This window comes from Dufourea novaeangliae, unplaced genomic scaffold (assembly GCF_001272555.1).
Source record: "Dufourea novaeangliae isolate 0120121106 unplaced genomic scaffold, ASM127255v1 scaffold16, whole genome shotgun sequence".
Lineage (NCBI taxonomy): Eukaryota > Metazoa > Arthropoda > Insecta > Hymenoptera > Halictidae > Dufourea > Dufourea novaeangliae.
The window spans coordinates 590138-607935 of record NW_015373891.1 but is presented as its reverse complement, the minus strand read 5'-3'; the positions used below and the strand labels follow the sequence as shown (position 1 = coordinate 607935).

Below are 17798 nucleotides of genomic sequence, written 5' to 3'. Positions count from 1 at the left end.
TTCATGTGTTCATTGGGGAGTATTTGGCACGATTTTACTAAGTTCCCTGGAAACCGAAAGGTGGACCTTTTCGAAGCAACATCCCCCAAAAATGTGTCCGAACAGAAATTAAAACAGAAGTTCCAAAATTTTCGTATAGGACTCTGTGTAATACAATAAAGGATAAAACTGTCATCGGATCCAATGACTATTCTATTTTAGTCTGAACCCAATAAGATACTTAAGAGGAAAAATAAATTTTGACATTACCGCCTGTCGTTATAAATTACTTTAGAATATGTTATTTTGCATAAAAATCCGCAGTCCAGTTACGAGTTAGGAAAAAGGTTATTTGTTGAACAGTGTTATCGAGAGACACAGATTAATATGGACAAGTCCAACTCGTCTACCCTGGTGAACGTGTTAATATTCTCAACGTCGAAGTCGATTAACGTTTCATTGAGCATTCAACTCGCGTGTTCGCTCGCCGCTTTACGCAACCGAGCCGCGATACACGCCAGTCGTTTTATCAATGAGCGGCGAGCGTACTGGCGCGAACCGATAACACGCTGACGGTCACCGTAATCTGTCAAAGAATCGGGACGTGCTAATAGACGGCTGACAGCCGCTAATATTGGCCGTCCGCTCGAGACACATAATTTACTCGAGGCGTTAACGATCGAACCGGGCGTTGAAGACGCGCGATCGATATTTGTTATCGATGATTTGGTTTCCTTTCGAATCCTGGGAAGAACGTGGCTGGGTTAGTCGAGACCCTCACGGATATTTCTATGTTTCTGTGTGAGCCTTTTTTTGGAACGACTGATTTTTCGAACTTTGTTTTAGAATTGGTTTTCTTGAAAATTTGGTCACAGTTGACCCAGCAATGGCTGTAGGAGGTTAACGGAGACATTCTTAACGCTCTTGTGGCTGGTGAACAAACTTATCTGCGATCAATTGTTTTCTGAATTCATAGGCTTGTATTGTAATACTTATGCTGGAAAGATCTCAATCTCTTCTGTTTGTAATTGAAAATACGAGATAGTTGTTTAGAAGTTCAGTCGGTACACCTTTGGGTCTAGATAGGAGAATACTGATTAATTATGTATATCGAATCTTGACGTTTAGTGGATTCGGTGGTACGAAAATTGGTTAAATGTGAGTGAAAGTGATTAAAGTTTGAATATCATTACGCTTAATAATGGGAGAGAATATGTATAATTATCTAATCTGTTTATTGAGTAATATTTCGGGTGCAGATAACCTGTAAGTTCATTTAGTTCACATCTGAGCCTCTGCAAAAAACCACAAGAATATTATAAAATGACGAACGATAATTCTATTTAAAGCATGCTTTCATTCTTTATCGTTCGATTTTCATGATACTACAATTCACCAAGTCTCGTCTGCGTCTCTCGAAAACCGACAAATAAATACATTTTAGCTATGTCTAGAGCCATAGTGTCCATAGTAGCCACTGGTCGTGATAGTGTTAATATGCTGAACTTTAGACAATCGTTTATGTCGTAAATGTATAAAATTTACTTATCATCATCTCAACATAATTCTCGGTGTAAAATTGAAAACTGTTCTGTTCCTAGGGAAATGGGACGGATTATGGTAATACCGGGCGGGACAAGGATCATCGATGCGCGTGGAAAGTACGTGATGCCCGGTGGCATAGATCCGCACACCCATTTCGAATTGGAGTTGATGGGAGCGAAGTCGGTCGACGATTTCTACCAGGGCACGAAAGCGGCTGTGGCCGGCGGCACGACCACCATTATCGACTTCGTGATTCCCCAGAAAGACGAGTCCCTTCTGGAGGCGTACGAGAGGTACAGAGAGGTCGCCGATCAGAAGGTCTGCTGTGATTACGCGCTTCACGTCGCCGTCACCTCGTGGAGCCCGAAAGTGAGCTATGAACACATCGACTAGCATAAACACTAGAAATATCAAACCAGTCAAAATGACTGGTCAATGCACTCTTACAACGATCTTTTGCACCTTTTATTACGATATGAGAGTGAAGACATTAGTCAACTTCTAAGTTTCTAAATTTTCAAAAGTTTTCCACGTTTGTCCAGCGATCGAAGCAAATATGCGTTTATCGTTGGTAGTTCTAGTGTTAATGCAACGCAAAAGTTGTCGCCCTGTCGATGTTGGGCTGAGGTGGCGACAATTTTTACTATACTCAGTCAGCCAAATTTTATCCAATGCCTGTTATAAAGTTATGGCTTCAAGTTCGATGCAAAATTTGCTATAAACAACTCGCGCAGACTCTGATCCGTTTATGCCCTCAATTTGACACAGATTATGTGGCAAGACTTGCTGCCAATTTGCTTTACCATTTCAGCTGGCGTTTCCTGCAAAAAATAAGCCAAATGTGGAAACAGATGGCTATGGTTTTTTTTAGACATCGTTTGTCATTATTTGTTGGCAATCTGCTCCAAAGTTGTACACAACTGATTATTAGGGATACTTTGAATTGCGTCGATATTATTTCCTTATTTTCATCGATAAGTTTCGAAAGACAAAATGTGCAACATTAATTGCCAGTAGACGCACGATCAGAGGCGTTAGTTATTTTCCAAGGGACGTCTAAAGCGAGATAGTTGCGCCACAACGATGCATTTCACACGCGCTCTCCACTCTATTTAGTCACGCGGAATTAGATAATTACCGTAACACGAGTCCTTCCTGGAAAAGAAAGCATGTCTAGGCACGACCTGTTTCTTGCTAGGCTTAAGTTCAACGACGATTGTTACATGAACCTACTTTCGCACTTCAGAGGACAATGTTAAGTATCACAAGACAAATTAAACCTGGGTTGTGCTAACATGTCTACTTTAGGGGTGTCCTGTATTAATTTCTTTAGTACTCGATTCCAAACCATTGGCGGTTAAAGAAACTGTTCCAGGTTCAAGTTGATCTTCTGACTTTGCAGACTATGAGTCTAGACATGAAAAAAAGTAGGTACAGTAGCCGTGATGACGATCTTCAAATTCGGTGAGAGAATTAAAGTGGGCTAGTTATAGGTTCACTGGACGAACCTTGAGATTTCTCGGAGGAATTAATTAAGAAATTCCAAACCAATAGATAAACCAATATATAGGAACAATCCTTACTAATTATGGAAAAAAAAACAGAAGATTTTCAGATAAAAATAAAGCGGGCTAAATGCGTCAGTCCCGATATTTTTTTATCACAGTAGTACTATTCTTCTCTACACATTCGTGCTAAAGATCTCGAAAGTTTACTCGGTAGAACGATCTAATCTCAAAATCCAGACCGGATGCAATCTCCCCCGAGAATGACCTGAAAATTCACAATTCCCTCGCGCTTAGCATCGTCCTCCCACAAATGGTGACGGAACACGAGCATTAAACAGCGTTACAACCGTGTGTCCCATTAGAGGATCGAAATCTTCCGTGCAAATTGCCTGGAAAATTGCGCCTTGCTGGCTGATCGGCGGTCATTAGAGTCGTGTATCGTAACCGAGAAACTGAGACCTGTGACTCGATCGGTTTGCGGATCGATCTACCGGGTGATGGATCATTAGACTTTCGATGGACGGCAGCGTTGAAACAAGAGGGTGGGGGTCTAGAGGGCGCTGTAGCCCCGGGCCTCATGTTCCAGGGAGGCCCCTTTCTGAACCTTCAATTTCGTTATGATTAAATGTTGTTCAATTGTATTTAACCCTTTGCCTTATAAATATTATTCGTTTTCTTTGAGTCGAAGTCAAATACTAGTCTACTGGTATTAATATTTAACTCTTAGAGTAAATGTACAATTGCGATAAATACACGAATTCCTTTTGTTTCTGGGGAATTATTGATAATATAGTAATTCTGGAGACTGCAGCATCAAGGGCTTAAAATAAATTTCAATTTTTGAAAATTTATGTATTTTGTTGTGCTGTACTACGAAAAAATCGCCCCCCCCCCACGCTTTTCAATCAAGGGGCCCCCCGAAAATCTGATACCCCTTGGCCACAAAAAATCTTAATCCGAGCCTGATGGACGGGCAGAGGCCCCCTCTAGTAGCTGCCTAGTATGTCCATTGAGCGACAGGACATGCTGGGCTGGTACGCTAAATATGGGAATAAACGGATAGGTGTCCCGCGGTAAATTGGCAAATCGGAGATCGGCTCTGGGGTTCGTGGCCATCACGATAGCTGCTGTTGCGGTGCCGTCGACTCGTAACTGTAATCACGATCGTGAATGGAATAACGAACGAAACGGATGAGGAAATCGCGAGTACCGCGTACGGATGCATGGTAAAATGGACGTGCTCCTTATTTGCTGGCGCTTGTCGGTTTGTCTGTATAACGGACAGTGATGGTAGAGATAGGTATCACGTTAGATTGGTAGAGAAGGTTTGTTGCTTCTACACGAAGCTGTAGTTCAAACCGTGAACAGCTTGCAAGATTTCTTTGTCGATGCAGAAACAACGATGGCCTGAGGCCATTTGGACCCTTGTATGCATCCTTTCTTTCTTAATACAGTAAATCCTCGATGATTGCTCGAAGACTCCTCGGCACTGCAAGAAGAGGACCACAGGTGTAACGCTGACTTTTTAATGAGGTTTAGCAAAGTGATAGATCTTGGAATTCTGGAGACAATTATATTTGTTTCAATCGTATATGGTTATTAGTTTATAAAATATTTAATGCTCAGTGCCGAGGAGCCTTGGAACACTCATCGATTTACTGTATGTTATAGGTACTTTAGTAGAAGAATATTGCCCAACCGTTATTGATTCAACAAATGGTCTAAAGTTCACTGTTGCGTATTTACAGGTGAAACAAGACATGGCGACATTAACGTTGTCGCATGGCATCAGTAGCTTTAAGATGTTCATGGCGTACGCGGGCATGTTCATGTTGAGGGACCCTGAATTGATCGAAGCGTTCAAAGTATGCAAGCTTCTCGGGGCGATCGCCATGGTTCATGCGGAAAATGGTGATATCATTACCGAGGTAAGATCAATTTTTGTTATGATTCTATTAAAATGACTATTAATGATACCTATTGATCCTAAGAAAATATATTGTACACCCTTGGTCACTTTCTTTTATAGTATTTTTTCGTTATTCGTCACAGGAATCTATTTGTGACCATAAGTATTTTCCAGGACGTTCGAATACTCTAAAAAATTTATTATACTCTAAGAAATTTACATCTGTAAATCTTTAACGTAGTTTACACTAATTGGCTGGCACGAATAGACTTAGTTCACCGTCTCACGAATTTCCTCAGAAATAGATCATTAGATCGGTACATCCGAAATTGTTTCAGAACACGAAACGATTACTCGATGCAGGAGTTACGGGGCCAGAGGGTCACGAAATGTCACGCCCTGAGGAAGTGGAGGCTGAAGCTGTGAACAGAGCGTGTGTTATAGCTAGCCAGGTAAGTCGGTAGCAAAATTGCTCAAACACACACACATATACACATCGACGAATAAAAGTACTGTTTTTAGATGTCGAATTCGTATTCACTTAGTGTGCTTGTACGCACTTTCTCGAACGTTAGCTTGCAAGGAATCATTTGTGTTACAGTACTTTGCAGAAACAGACATTAATGGATGTGCAACGCTTCTTTTTACGGCTTCTGCCATGTTTCCATTAGTAGTGTATGCTATATACGTGCACTTTTGAGTTCATTTATGTTTGTTTATCTGTGATCGATTATTTTTGTACGTCAAGGGGACCACTGGAGACGGAATATCTAATAATCTGGATGAATTATTTCATCGTCCAACATATTTGTTGAAAAAGGTAAATACAAACAACAATGGAACCTACAAAAAAAGGACCAGAGTCGCAGTACCGAGAATTTTTTACAAGATGACAGCCTAGCTACCTCGTACAGACTCCTCTCAATTATCGTCTGGCTTTTTTTTACGATTATTGTCCAGGCAATATTCCTACCACTGGGAGGGGGAGGGGTCGTGAAACCTGTCAAGCGCATATTTTGTTGCCCCTCCGCTTTTATTGCCGAGGCTCGGGCAAAACACGAATTTACGAGGGTCTGAAGCATTTCTCCCTATAAGATTATTGTCCCGGCGCGGACCTGAAGACAATAATCGAGAGGAGTCTGTATTACGCAGTCTCAGTAGCTCTATAACTTCAATGCATTGGCTAGTAAATCCAGATAGAAACTCATTTTCTATATGACTCGTTTATTTTGAACCTGGTGTAAGTCTAGATTTTCATCCTCGTTTATTTATAATTAATTTATATTTGTAATCATAGCAACCACCTTATCGATTTTCTCAAAACTGGTCTTACACCTACTTTCCTAATAAACCAGCTCCTACGTATATCGAATACTTGCACGAGTTACAAAGAATCAAAACGGCCATCGATCAAATAAAATCCACGTTTCTTCCAGGTCCAAATTTTTTGGCTCCCGCTATATTCCGTGTCCAGTGGTCCGCATAACCGCGGTGTACACCGACGAGCAAACTCGGCTTCCGCTAAGGGAAAATGTGAGGTTGGCGAAAGGCCTCCTACCATTTAATTTTGGGAGTTACTGAAATTTATGCCATATTAATATTCGGTTTAACACTTATTCCTGTACATGAAATAAATTTAGTAAGTGCTGGGAGACCCATCTACGTCACTTTTTTCCCTAGCGGAAGTCGACTTTGCTCGTCACTTGTACAAGTAAAAAAAAAAAAACGATTCACGTTCCCGCCGCGTTTTTCGTTTCGCGAAGACAAGGCGCTTCAGTTTTTAAGGGCACCAGATCATTTCCGTTGTACCGATCGAAATTCTGCATGCTTAGGTGAATTGTCCACTGTATGTAGTGCATGTGATGAGTCGTAGCGCCGCGGAGGCAGTGGAGACCGCGCGTAAGCATGGTGTATGCGTCTACGGCGAGACATTGGCGGCCGCAATCGGCACAGACGGCACGAACTATGCGCACAAATGCTGGAGGCACGCCGCTGCACATGTTTTGAGCCCACCGCTCAGGCCAGATCCGGATACACCTGGCATCCTCATGAACATGCTGGTCAAGTGAGTCGACGACAAGCCGTGACAATTCTCGTTCGGGCGGGCGGGTCACCTTGACATCCGGGGAGAGTAACTTAACGGACTTCTGGATATATATTAACCCCCCTCGCTCTCCGTTGGCTCCGCTACGGGGGCAGATATACTATACTGGGTGTTCATAAAAACGTGGGACATTTTCATAGGGTATATTCTACATGCAAAACTAAGAAGAAAGTCAAGAACGACGAGGCTTACTAATTGAATATTAAAATTAATTAAACAAAATCTAACTAATACCAGTTTTTTGGAGCAGATTTGTTATTATTAAATGGAGCACCGTGTCATACGGCTAAATCAGTGAAAACATTTCTCCAGGACAGAAATATTTCGTTACTGAATTGGTCAGGAAATCACCCTGAGCTTAATCCTACTGAGAATGTTTGGGAACTTCTGGAACGAGGAGTTTTTAAAGAAAATATTAGAAATAAGAGGGTTTTAATGGAAAAAGTTATGTATCATTGGAATCATAATGAACATTTAAAAAAACAAGAAATGTTTAGAATGACCTGTCGAGCCAGACATATTCCACGCGTATTTCGTCCGTACTTTCAACAATTAATAACTGCCAAACGAAGCCACGAACGAAATTTCGTTACTCTTCGTTTTTGTCTCAGTTTGGCATGTAGAATCGATCCTGTGAAGTATCCCACATTTTTATTAACACCTTGTATCTGAAAATCGTGTTCAACCGAAAATCAAGTTTTATCGAGTGAACTCGTCCTTCTCGGTTAACAGGTGGTTCTTTTCGGAAGATGATCCGCTGAAACATTGGCGAACAGAATGTCCGTTCGACCAGCGAAAGTGATCAACGCCCAATTGCTCACATTATCGATCGAGAAACGTTCGAGACCGTTTATCAAACGTAAAATTGTGTGTATCTAGCTCGACTTACGGGCACCGCGATACGGGTCACGGATTGATGTTAACAGCGCGATTCAGGGATTATCTACGTCAGACTGAACCGATACACGCGAGCGAACATTAGCCGTTCCACGATGTTGCATGCGCCGGAAATTATATTTAGAAATTCTGTCGAAATTCCCCCGTGCATGCACGCTGTTCGTAGCCGCAGTTTAAATTTCTTTCGCCCAGATTTCTTTTTCGTCTCGGGCTTCGCCTGTTCGTACACGGTTGGCACGGTCTCTCTTCTTTCGATGTGCACCCACGTAGCCGTAGTTGAACGTGCATTCGCTAGACACTGTGCGTGAACACGGTTGAAAATGCTTGGAGGGCTGTTGAGTCTTCCAGAAATGAAAAAAACATTATTATACTCCATCGAATAGAAAAATAGTGAAAATTTTAAGTATGCCTGGATCGATTAGAAAAATGGTGAAAATTAAAATTTTCTCACAATTGTGACATTTTTTGGGAAGAACATATCACATCGGATGACGTGAAATACGTATTGTTGAATGGTATCAAGAAAATTCGTTCAAAAGCATTTGAAACGGAATCGATCATTGTGTCTTCTGAGATGTTCAATTATATTGGTAATTCTGAAAAATTAGAGACAGTCAAATTTAATATTTGTGTACGGAGTTTCGAGTGAGGAGTGAAAGATGAATTACTTGTTGCTCATTTTTGTTGATTGAACAAGCTTACCTGGTGAGAGAGTGCTGCGCCGGCCCCAGAAACATGCTACCCTCTGCTTACTGAGAAAATGATAAAAGAGAAAAGAATTTGAGTGAACATAAGAATTGCAATTACCGAATAATCTGTTATTTCAATTTGAATGGACATACGTACTTAATCAAATTAACTGTTAAAATCATCTTTGTTAAAATCGCTACTGCTTATTATAGAAAATATCAGTTTTTAGAACTGAGTTGCCTCAAATGATCTATGTACTGTGATTCGTGATAAGGTGTACACCATTTTTTCAACCGTGGTCACAGGTCGATGTAATGTCTGTGGTAAAAGCAGGACGAGAAAGTAGAAGCAGAACGTTTTGGCTTTTCAAAGTCCTTCCCCAATTGGGAACTTTGTTTCCTCCTTTATATCATAGTTCGGAGCACACATTTAATATTAACTAAAATCAGTTGTAATTCAAATTCCTAACCAGTATCAATTCTAATCCTTATACAAACAATACATATGTCTTCTTAAAATGGTTACTACACTACAGTAAATGATCGATGAGTGTTCGAAGGATCCTCGGCATTGAACATTAAATATTTCATAAACTAACGGTTATATGTGACTGAAACAAATATCATTGGCTTCAGAATTCCAAGCTCTATTACCATGCTAAACCTCATTAAAAAGACAACGTTACCCTGAAACGTTCTTCATAGAGGCCACTGCATTAACAGTTTAATATTATTTAAAAAGAAAATATTATTTTCGTAGATTTAAAGTCTCAGTTCGTATTTTGCGTTAAAGTATATCTGTCAACTAGGTTTTGCACTTTCAACATGGTATTCAAAGTGTCAGTTTGTGGAGCGCATCCCCGAGCTATAATGACGTTGCAAGAACAGTAGAGATTCGGATTTTTCACGCCTTTTAGGGTTCCGGTGGCAAGTCCAGCGTCCAGGGACGGTTTGGACTTTTTTTGAAGAAGTAGCAAATGACACATTTAGCGGCTTTTACCCTCAATGGTATCACATAGCACCCCCACTGAGAGGGTCACACCAAAAATCACTATAGCTCGGTGAACTTTTCCATTTTAGCTTTTAAAGGAACGATGAACCGATTTTACACGACAACCTAAATATTTAACCCTCATCCGTCCCTCATTTTCCCAATTAAATTTGTCCCTTTGTGTCAAATTGCCCCAGTGATAATAATTAATATAATGAAGTTATAAATAGTTAAATTTGCAAATTCTTTAAAGTCACGAAACGTCCGTTAAATTGATCTAAACATGAAAGAAAAACGTCATTTCTTAGGAGAAAACTGTGTTAAATTGACACAAGGGATGGATGAGGGTTAATCAGTGAACGTAATAAGGATTTAAACGATGAAATAAAGGAAACATCCTAATGACACATTGGGAAATAATTGCTGTGACCTTGGGGTAGCCAACACGTTCTGAAAGGAGAATAGAGCATTGAGAGGATTAAAATGTCGCGCGTTTAGGTGAATAGCCCGCTATACGTAACGGCGGTGACGAGCAAGTCCGCCGCCGCCGTTGTGTCGGAGAAACGGGACCAGGGTGTCGTTCTGTTCGGGGAGACACTAGCAAGCGCCCTCGGTGTCGACGGTATCGAACAGTACGGGAAAGATGTCGAATTAGCGAGACGTTACATTACTAGCCCGCCGTTGAGACCCGATTCCACGACACCTGTTTACCTAATCAAACACCTAGCTGGGTAAGTAGTTCATAACTTCAGAACTGTGATCACCAGACTGTGGATCTTTCTGCATTTATAGTATATAAAAGTATGTGAAGTACAGACAAACCTTCCATCGAGTTTAATAAATTTTTCATTTTATTCTCAGCCTGTTTAAATCGTTAACAGGATGTCGAATTTTCGATTTTTATTTCTATGTGTACTTTAGAAAATTCCATTTTGTATAAAAATCCGCAGTCTAGCGATCATATTACCCAAATGGCGTACGACCTACGTGTGGTAACTGTTTGTCGTTTTATTCCGATCCTCTGTTGCTTTTTAATGTTTCGAGCCTACTCGTACAGGTTGAAGAACCACTGGAACTGTCAACTGGGAATGTTCGATTCCGATTCGATTCTTCGGAAGATTGATTCCCTTGGGTAACACGCCACTGCCATGCATAACACATACGCTAATGGCCAAGAGTATGGGAACAGAGTTCGTGATTGATGGAACGGTAACTCATTATTCTGTCACGGGAAAAATAAAAGTTATGCAATCAGTACATATACAAATCACTTCCTATCAGCTTTGACACGTTACCTTCATTAACTCTCTGCAGAATATTTTATTTTCTCTTTAATTATCAGACTTGGTCATGGGCGTAGCCAGATTACCAGTCAGAGGAGGAGGGGCAAAAATATCAACACATCGACTGCCACAGTGAAAAAGGCTGTACGTAGCCAGACAAACTTATTTTGTTTTTGAAGTCATAAATCTGTTGGTCCTGTTTCAAATTATACTGCAATATTAAATATTACGCAAAAATTTTGTAACTCTGGGAAGGGGGGGGGGTGGCAAAATCCAATTTTTTTTTCTTGTAGAGTTAGGCAAAAGCCACTTTTTTTCCGCTACTCCCATGGACCTGGTCCCATACGTTTGGCGGTTAGTGTATATGTTATACATGGCAGTGATGTGTTACCCAAAAGAATCAATTTTCAGAAAGAATTGAATCGGAATCGAACATCCTTACTGTCAACGATGCGACATACAGAAGTGCAGTATTTCCCTATTTATAGTCTAGCTGCTCAGGACTCACTGTGTTATTACAGAGAGAAACGATCGTTATTATTCTTTTACTAGATAACAGGACGTTCTTTATTGGACTGTCATCCTTAATATTAGGTCTACCGGAATGTTCTGTTCGTTTTTTAATTAAAAAAATAATAATACATATTCAACACATTTTTCAAAATCATGAAAAAAAAAAGATTTGACAAAAAATTTGCTATAATCACGTTAAAGCTCTCTTGAAACCATGCTATACCTGATAACATTTTCGATAGGACTGCTAATGACAGAGACTAAAGACATCTCTATGGATCATGATTCGAGGTTCACTCTGTATATTTGAAATAAACACGTGATAATGAGATGACATTATCGGACAGAATATTTCAGTAGACCTAATTAATACGTTTCCTCGGCGCTCCTACGAAATCGAAGAATGATATAGACAGATTCTGGTAATGACTGTGTTACCTTTGATGGAAATTTCGAAATGCACTCGAAGACATGCCAACGCTACTGGGTCAGAAACGACCTGGGGGCGGAATAAGGTCAATCAGGTGTTTGTTAAGTACACTGTGAACACGAGTGTTTGCATAAACACCCGCAGTCTATTACGTGTTCACTGTTTTTCTCGCTGACGATGACTGACGACACGGTCACTGTCCTTCTATAACGATACCTGACGATGCAGTCACTTCTCTCTCTCTCTCTCTCTCTCTCTCTCTCTCTCTCTCTCTCTCTCTCTCTCTCTCTCTCACTGTTCACAAAGTCTATTTACTGACTTCATAATACTCCGGGGATAGCATTGCTATTATAAGATCCACGCAGTGCGCTTATAGAAAGGGAATACTACACTTCTTTTTACGTTTCAGTAAAAAACTTTCAAATTTAATTTCCGTTGTGTCGATAACGAACCTAGACTAGCTTTCTTTAAAACAAAAATTCCCAAGTACCACCTTTTTCCAGCTATTAAAGGATAAGGGGCCTTAAGGGGCCTTAAGGGGAACCTACTTGGGAATTTCTCGTGAAGAAATTGTTGAACCAATCTCCTTGAAACTTTGAGAATACTTTATTGTACAACTAAACTGAATACAAAAATTTTTATTTTCACGATAAATCCATGAATATTATAATTATAAGGACTTATGTATATGCAAGGCTGGATCAGTTGGTTGAATATTCTTTTAGTTACATACCCCAGTGTGGAACACCTTTTTTGCTCACTGGCTGCACATTTGTCCTTATAACTATAATAGTTATGAACCTGTCGTGAAAATAAAAATTGTTATATTCAGTTTAATTGTATAATAAAGTATTTACAAAGTTTCCAAGAAATTAGCTTAATACTTTGTTCACAATGAATTCTCAAACAAAAATTCATTCAATTTAACTGTTTATATCAGGCTCTCGTGTACTTCCAATTCGATCATTTGGAGATTTTGGCGATCGAAACTGGCCGGGATACCATAAAGTCACGGCGGCGGGGTTGCGTAACGAGGGCATGCGTTCGCGTCGCCGCGAGTATTCAAATGGCGGCAATAAATTACGGCAACAAATTGGCACACACGATGTTAGCGTAACTGAACGTAATTCTAATAGACATCGCGTGGGAAGTCGCTTTTATCTCACCACACGCGGCATTAAACTTAATTAAGCCTGTGGAGCCGGAGGAAAAAGTCGTTCAAAGCTGATTCGCGAGAATGGTCCCGGGCGGGCGCGTTATGGTCCGCGAGATTTCGCTCGATCGCGTGGGTACTTTTGATAACGGGATCGATTTAGCTTGTCAGATGTCAAGGTAACCTTTTACTTTCCATCGATTTTTCCTTCTTTTTTTTTTTTTCTTATTCTCACGCCCCCGCGAAAATAGTTACCGTTTGCGATTATTGGGCGTAGGTGATTATGTTACCCCAGGGATGTGGTAGTTTTGGTACCGGACCAGGTGCAAATTGACCGAAATTTTTTAAACTTATGATAATTTGCTTTTGTCTATGATGACACACAGTTGTACTTACTTTTTTGCAATGATTTTTCGTTGTGTTATGTTTGAAGATACTGGGGTAATTTGGTTAGCCGTTTCGGGAAATCCTTTGCTGTCCAAAGGTCTTGATGCTAGATAATTTGACCCCAGAACGGCACTATGTATCAGTCCCAGAATGTATCGAGCCTTCGAAGATTTGAATGTCCAACTTTTATTTTTTTTTTTTAATTTTTATTAACCCTTTGCACTCCATTGGCGCTGCTACAACATAAATCACCGTGCAATCAATGTCTTATTGGTTCAATACAAACTAAACTAACGAATAAAATTTCAAATACAACCACTTACAAATCTTCATTGGGAAAACAGAAATTATTCAGTTCTTACTCAATCTTAGTCACTAGTCATTCAGAATGAAAGAGTCTCGGTGCGCAAAGGGTTAATACCTTTGAAATTAATAAATACTGTTAAACAAGCTTCGCACTGCCATAAGAAATGTTCCATATATTGTCACACTAAAGCGACCAAATAGGCTATAGACAAATGCAATTAGTGGTTTATCATTTCGTAAGCTGTCGTCGACAATAGAAAAAAATAAGTATTTTGGATCTAAACTGGCATTGTACAGCATTAAACTGACATTGTACAGCATTGAACGTAGTACCTTATCTCCCCTTTGATCTTCCAAATGGATATTCAGACGCTCGAACGGTGTGTTCCATTCCGCTTGACCGATTTCACGGCAGCGTTATATCTTGGCGAGTACTATACCTAGAAAATGACAGGACGTCGTAGAAGGGTCACAATCTTTGGTTACCGCTAACGTGGGTCCCATAGTGTCGTTCTAGGGTTAAAGTCGGGATTAGCGGACGAATGACCTCGGGCGTTTTGTTCCGTTAGAGATAGCCTCCAGGTGACCGGTAGCGACAACTGCACGTTCAACGCCGAACAGAAGGCACTCGGTAAGGACGACTTCACCAAGATCCCGAACGGCGTAAATGGCGTCGAAGATAGGATGGCGATCGTTTGGGAGAAAGGCGTTCATGCTGAGATAATGGACCCGACCAGGTTCGTCGCGGTGACGAGCACGAACGCCGCGAGGATTTTCAACTTGTACCCGCGGAAGGGGGTGATAGCAGTCGGCTCAGACGCTGATATAGTCGTATGGGACCCCAACAGGAAGCGTACGATTTCCGCCGAGACCCACGTGCAGGCCGTTGACTTCAACATCTTCGAGGTGAGCCCCCGATACGTATACATTATGCTTTAATAAAGTCCTTTGTTCGTCGACCGTCGCAGAATTCGCTTTTCGCTGATCGTCTGCCGACCCACACCGCGAGCACAGGAAATTCAATCATCTAGCAGGGTTGATTCGATACCCACCGTCAGGGGTTGGCCTTTATTTTCTTGTCCACTTTCCTGGTTGGTCAATTAAGCTTATGTAGGGGAAAGGTGTCTAAAACGATCCCTTTAAGGCGTAATTTATATGAGCCGTTTTTTTTTTTTTTAAAGTGGTATAAGTCCAGTTTTGGAAAACAATGAGTTAATGGTAATTTTAGGAAGATATAGATATCCTCTTTTTATATTTATAATCATACATTCAACGGAGCACGGTTTCTTGATAAAGTAATCAAAGAATTTTAGCTGTATAATGTTATTGGAAAAATATTTATTTCGAAAGTGGAATAAGTCCATTTCTAATAATCATAGTTAAAACAACTTTCTAATTGCAATTATTATTGGTTATTACGACTTCAGTGTGCACTGCCCTTTAGCAGATATTAGCTAGTGCTTTAAAGACCTAACCCATGCATCGTTTGGCTAGAATTAAAGAAGAATCGGGGATGAATCTGTTCCAGGGTATGGAGGTCCATGGAGTACCGGAGTACGTGGTAGTGAAGGGTCGTGTCTGCGTGGACGAGTGCGAAGTGAAGGTTGTCCACGGGTTCGGAAATTTCATCGAGACACCGACCCACGCTAGTTGTGTATATGACATGATAGAAGACAGGGAGAAGGTACGTTATATCTGCTTTAAAAATTAAATAAGGAACAACTAGAATATTAAACAAAATTTCAGTTTAGAATTTATCTAAGAGAATAATGGAAATGGTCTGTCTATTAAGAGCTACAATCAAGTCAATCTCGTAGTGAAGAAGTATGAATATTCCATATTGAATTTACTAAACATGAATCGTAGTTTCAGTTGCATAAATTGAAGGAAAGTCCTATTTTGCTGATATTACTATTCATATAATGCAGATTACAGTTACACTGGCAACTTTCTTCTGACATTAGCAACAGAATTAATCTAGCGAGCGCACTCGCTGCAAAACACTTAAATCTCCATCTTTGGATCTCACCTGGTAGAAAAAGTGAAAATGGTACCGATTCGCCGTAACAACAGGTTTCCATAGATATATAGAAATCGCTGCAACTAGTTCGATTCAACATTCCCTGTAAGACTTTTCACAGGATCCTCTTGCTTTCGATACACATGTTGGTTCCTATTGGTTCAAGAAATACGCAAAGTGAAACTTTGTTAAATAAAACTTCAAACGTATCGATTCAACGAAACGATCCACGAATCACGGTGAAACTGTTTGCTCTGTTTGTTCAGAGACCGCGCGGTGTGGCGAGGAGCGAGGTCGAGGCAAAGCAGTACGCCGAGGAGGACGCCATCCTGAACGCCTTGAAAGAGGCTAGAGCTGCGGCGGCAGCAGCCTTCGCCAAGGCCCCTCAACAAAACGACATTCACGAGAGCCCGAAACCGAAAACAATCATACCCGATTGCGTGCCGACCTTACCGGAGTCCGCTGTGGTTACGCCATCCTCGAAAGGCCCACGAATGGAAGGACAGAGAAATTTGCAGGATTCCACTTTCTCCATCAGCGGTGGGTAGCTAAGTGGTTGCTTGGACGACTAGTGCTGTCAAGAAACGAACCTGGCTCTAGAAAAAAAAAATACTATCGTCTTAAAATGTCGATGTGGACACACCAATGTATTGTAGGTGGTTAAGTTGACGCTGAACAGTCTTCTTTGTTAACACTTGATTAGTAGATAGTTTGTATCTAAGTTAATTGTACACTTGAGAAGCAGTTTGATATGGAGAAATGAAACACTAGGGCTAAGATAGGTAACTTTAGAGAAGTAAATCAACTACTTCGACTGGATAATTTCATATCACAGACAAACGTCGAAAGGAAAATTCACCCAGAAGTATGTTGAAGAGTTCTTTTTAACCAAAACAATTAAAATTGTATATTACTGGTACAATGAAATTGATTGAAAAATGGAAAGAAATTTTTGAAAGAGTGATACAGAATAATATGGATTTTAAATCTACCCTTGAAGATACTACGAATTTTCCGAACAACCCAATATTACGTTTGTTCACACGTTACTACAGACTAGAATCAGCAGTTGCGTACGCGTCGGAGTAGTTGTACCTTATCCCGAAGAATATAATTGAAAAAGGACTGAACAGATATCTTATGTTTCTTTGCAGAGGACGTCGAGGAAGCGAGAAGAGCCTGCATCCGCGTGAACAATCCACCGGGCGGCCGCAGTGCGGGAGGTTTTTGGTAATTTATGAAAGAAAAAGAGTCAAGGTCCGCTTTGCATATAGGGATTTTTTATTACGAACAAAATAAGGAAATCTCACCCACTCCTTCGTCACCCTCCTTATCATTCACGTGCACACACTCGTCATCTGCCCCTCCACCTACGTAACTATCTCTCGTTTCACGTTCGAGTATCGCGTCAGATTCGCTTTCAGGTTCGCTACTTTGTCACCAAACAAAAAATATTAACACTTAAGTTCAGTCGTTTCCGTTGCTTCGTCACAATTCACGTAATGTGTATTCCCTCCCATCGATCAAGGTCTGTTCCATTAAAGGAGGATTCGGACACCACCGGTCAGTAGAGTTGTGTACACTTCATGTTCGCCTCTCTTTACGTTCTCCATTTCTTCTCGCTTTATTATTCTCTCTCTCTCTCTCTCTCTCTCTCTCTCTCTCTCTCTCTCTCTCTCTCTCTCTGTCTGTCTGTCTGTCTGTGTGTGTGTGTGTGTGTGTATGTGTGTGTATCGTACGCTTCATTCGTTGACCTTGGAACGGAAGTTCCTTCCACGCGGAAGTCAGATCCGGCGCGTGTAATGGACGTGCGTGCAATTCGTTGATTTTAATCGACCGTACAGAATTTTCTGGTTTGCTTAGTCTATACACAAGTGACACTGGAACTGTAATCGGTTGATCGCAAGACACATATTAGGTTGTCGCATATGAAACGTCCCTCTTGCATTTAACTTCCTAGCAGCTTGTAGCTTGACTACAGCTTCGTGTAGGAGAATATTTTCTATGTGATTTCTTTGAGCATTTAGTAGAGTCTGAAACTATATTCCGTTTTATAGGGTACATCAACATGTATTCCACTGTTT

At 40.7% G+C, this 17798-nt stretch overlaps 1 protein-coding gene across 2 annotated transcripts in view; it reads left to right on the top strand.

The window, feature by feature from the left end:
- The window catches only part of LOC107188058 (dihydropyrimidinase), a 30736-nt gene extending 13456 nt beyond the window's left edge, over positions 1 to 17280 (top strand). The window contains exons 3-10 of one of the 2 annotated variants that reach the window (XM_015576306.1): positions 1581 to 1893; positions 4781 to 4960; positions 5280 to 5393; positions 10121 to 10353; positions 14264 to 14600; positions 15223 to 15378; positions 15981 to 16254; positions 16869 to 17280. In XM_015576306.1, coding sequence (XP_015431792.1) covers positions 1581 to 1893; positions 4781 to 4960; positions 5280 to 5393; positions 10121 to 10353; positions 14264 to 14600; positions 15223 to 15378; positions 15981 to 16254; positions 16869 to 16948 — 1687 coding nt within the window. In that variant the 3' untranslated portion in view covers positions 16949 to 17280. Of the gene's footprint in view, positions 1 to 1580; positions 1894 to 4780; positions 4961 to 5279; positions 5394 to 6773; positions 7007 to 10120; positions 10354 to 14263; positions 14601 to 15222; positions 15379 to 15980; positions 16255 to 16868 lie in introns of both variants that reach the window. The other variant, XM_015576297.1, reaches the window with a different exon arrangement.
- The last annotated feature ends 518 nt before the right edge of the window (positions 17281 to 17798 follow it).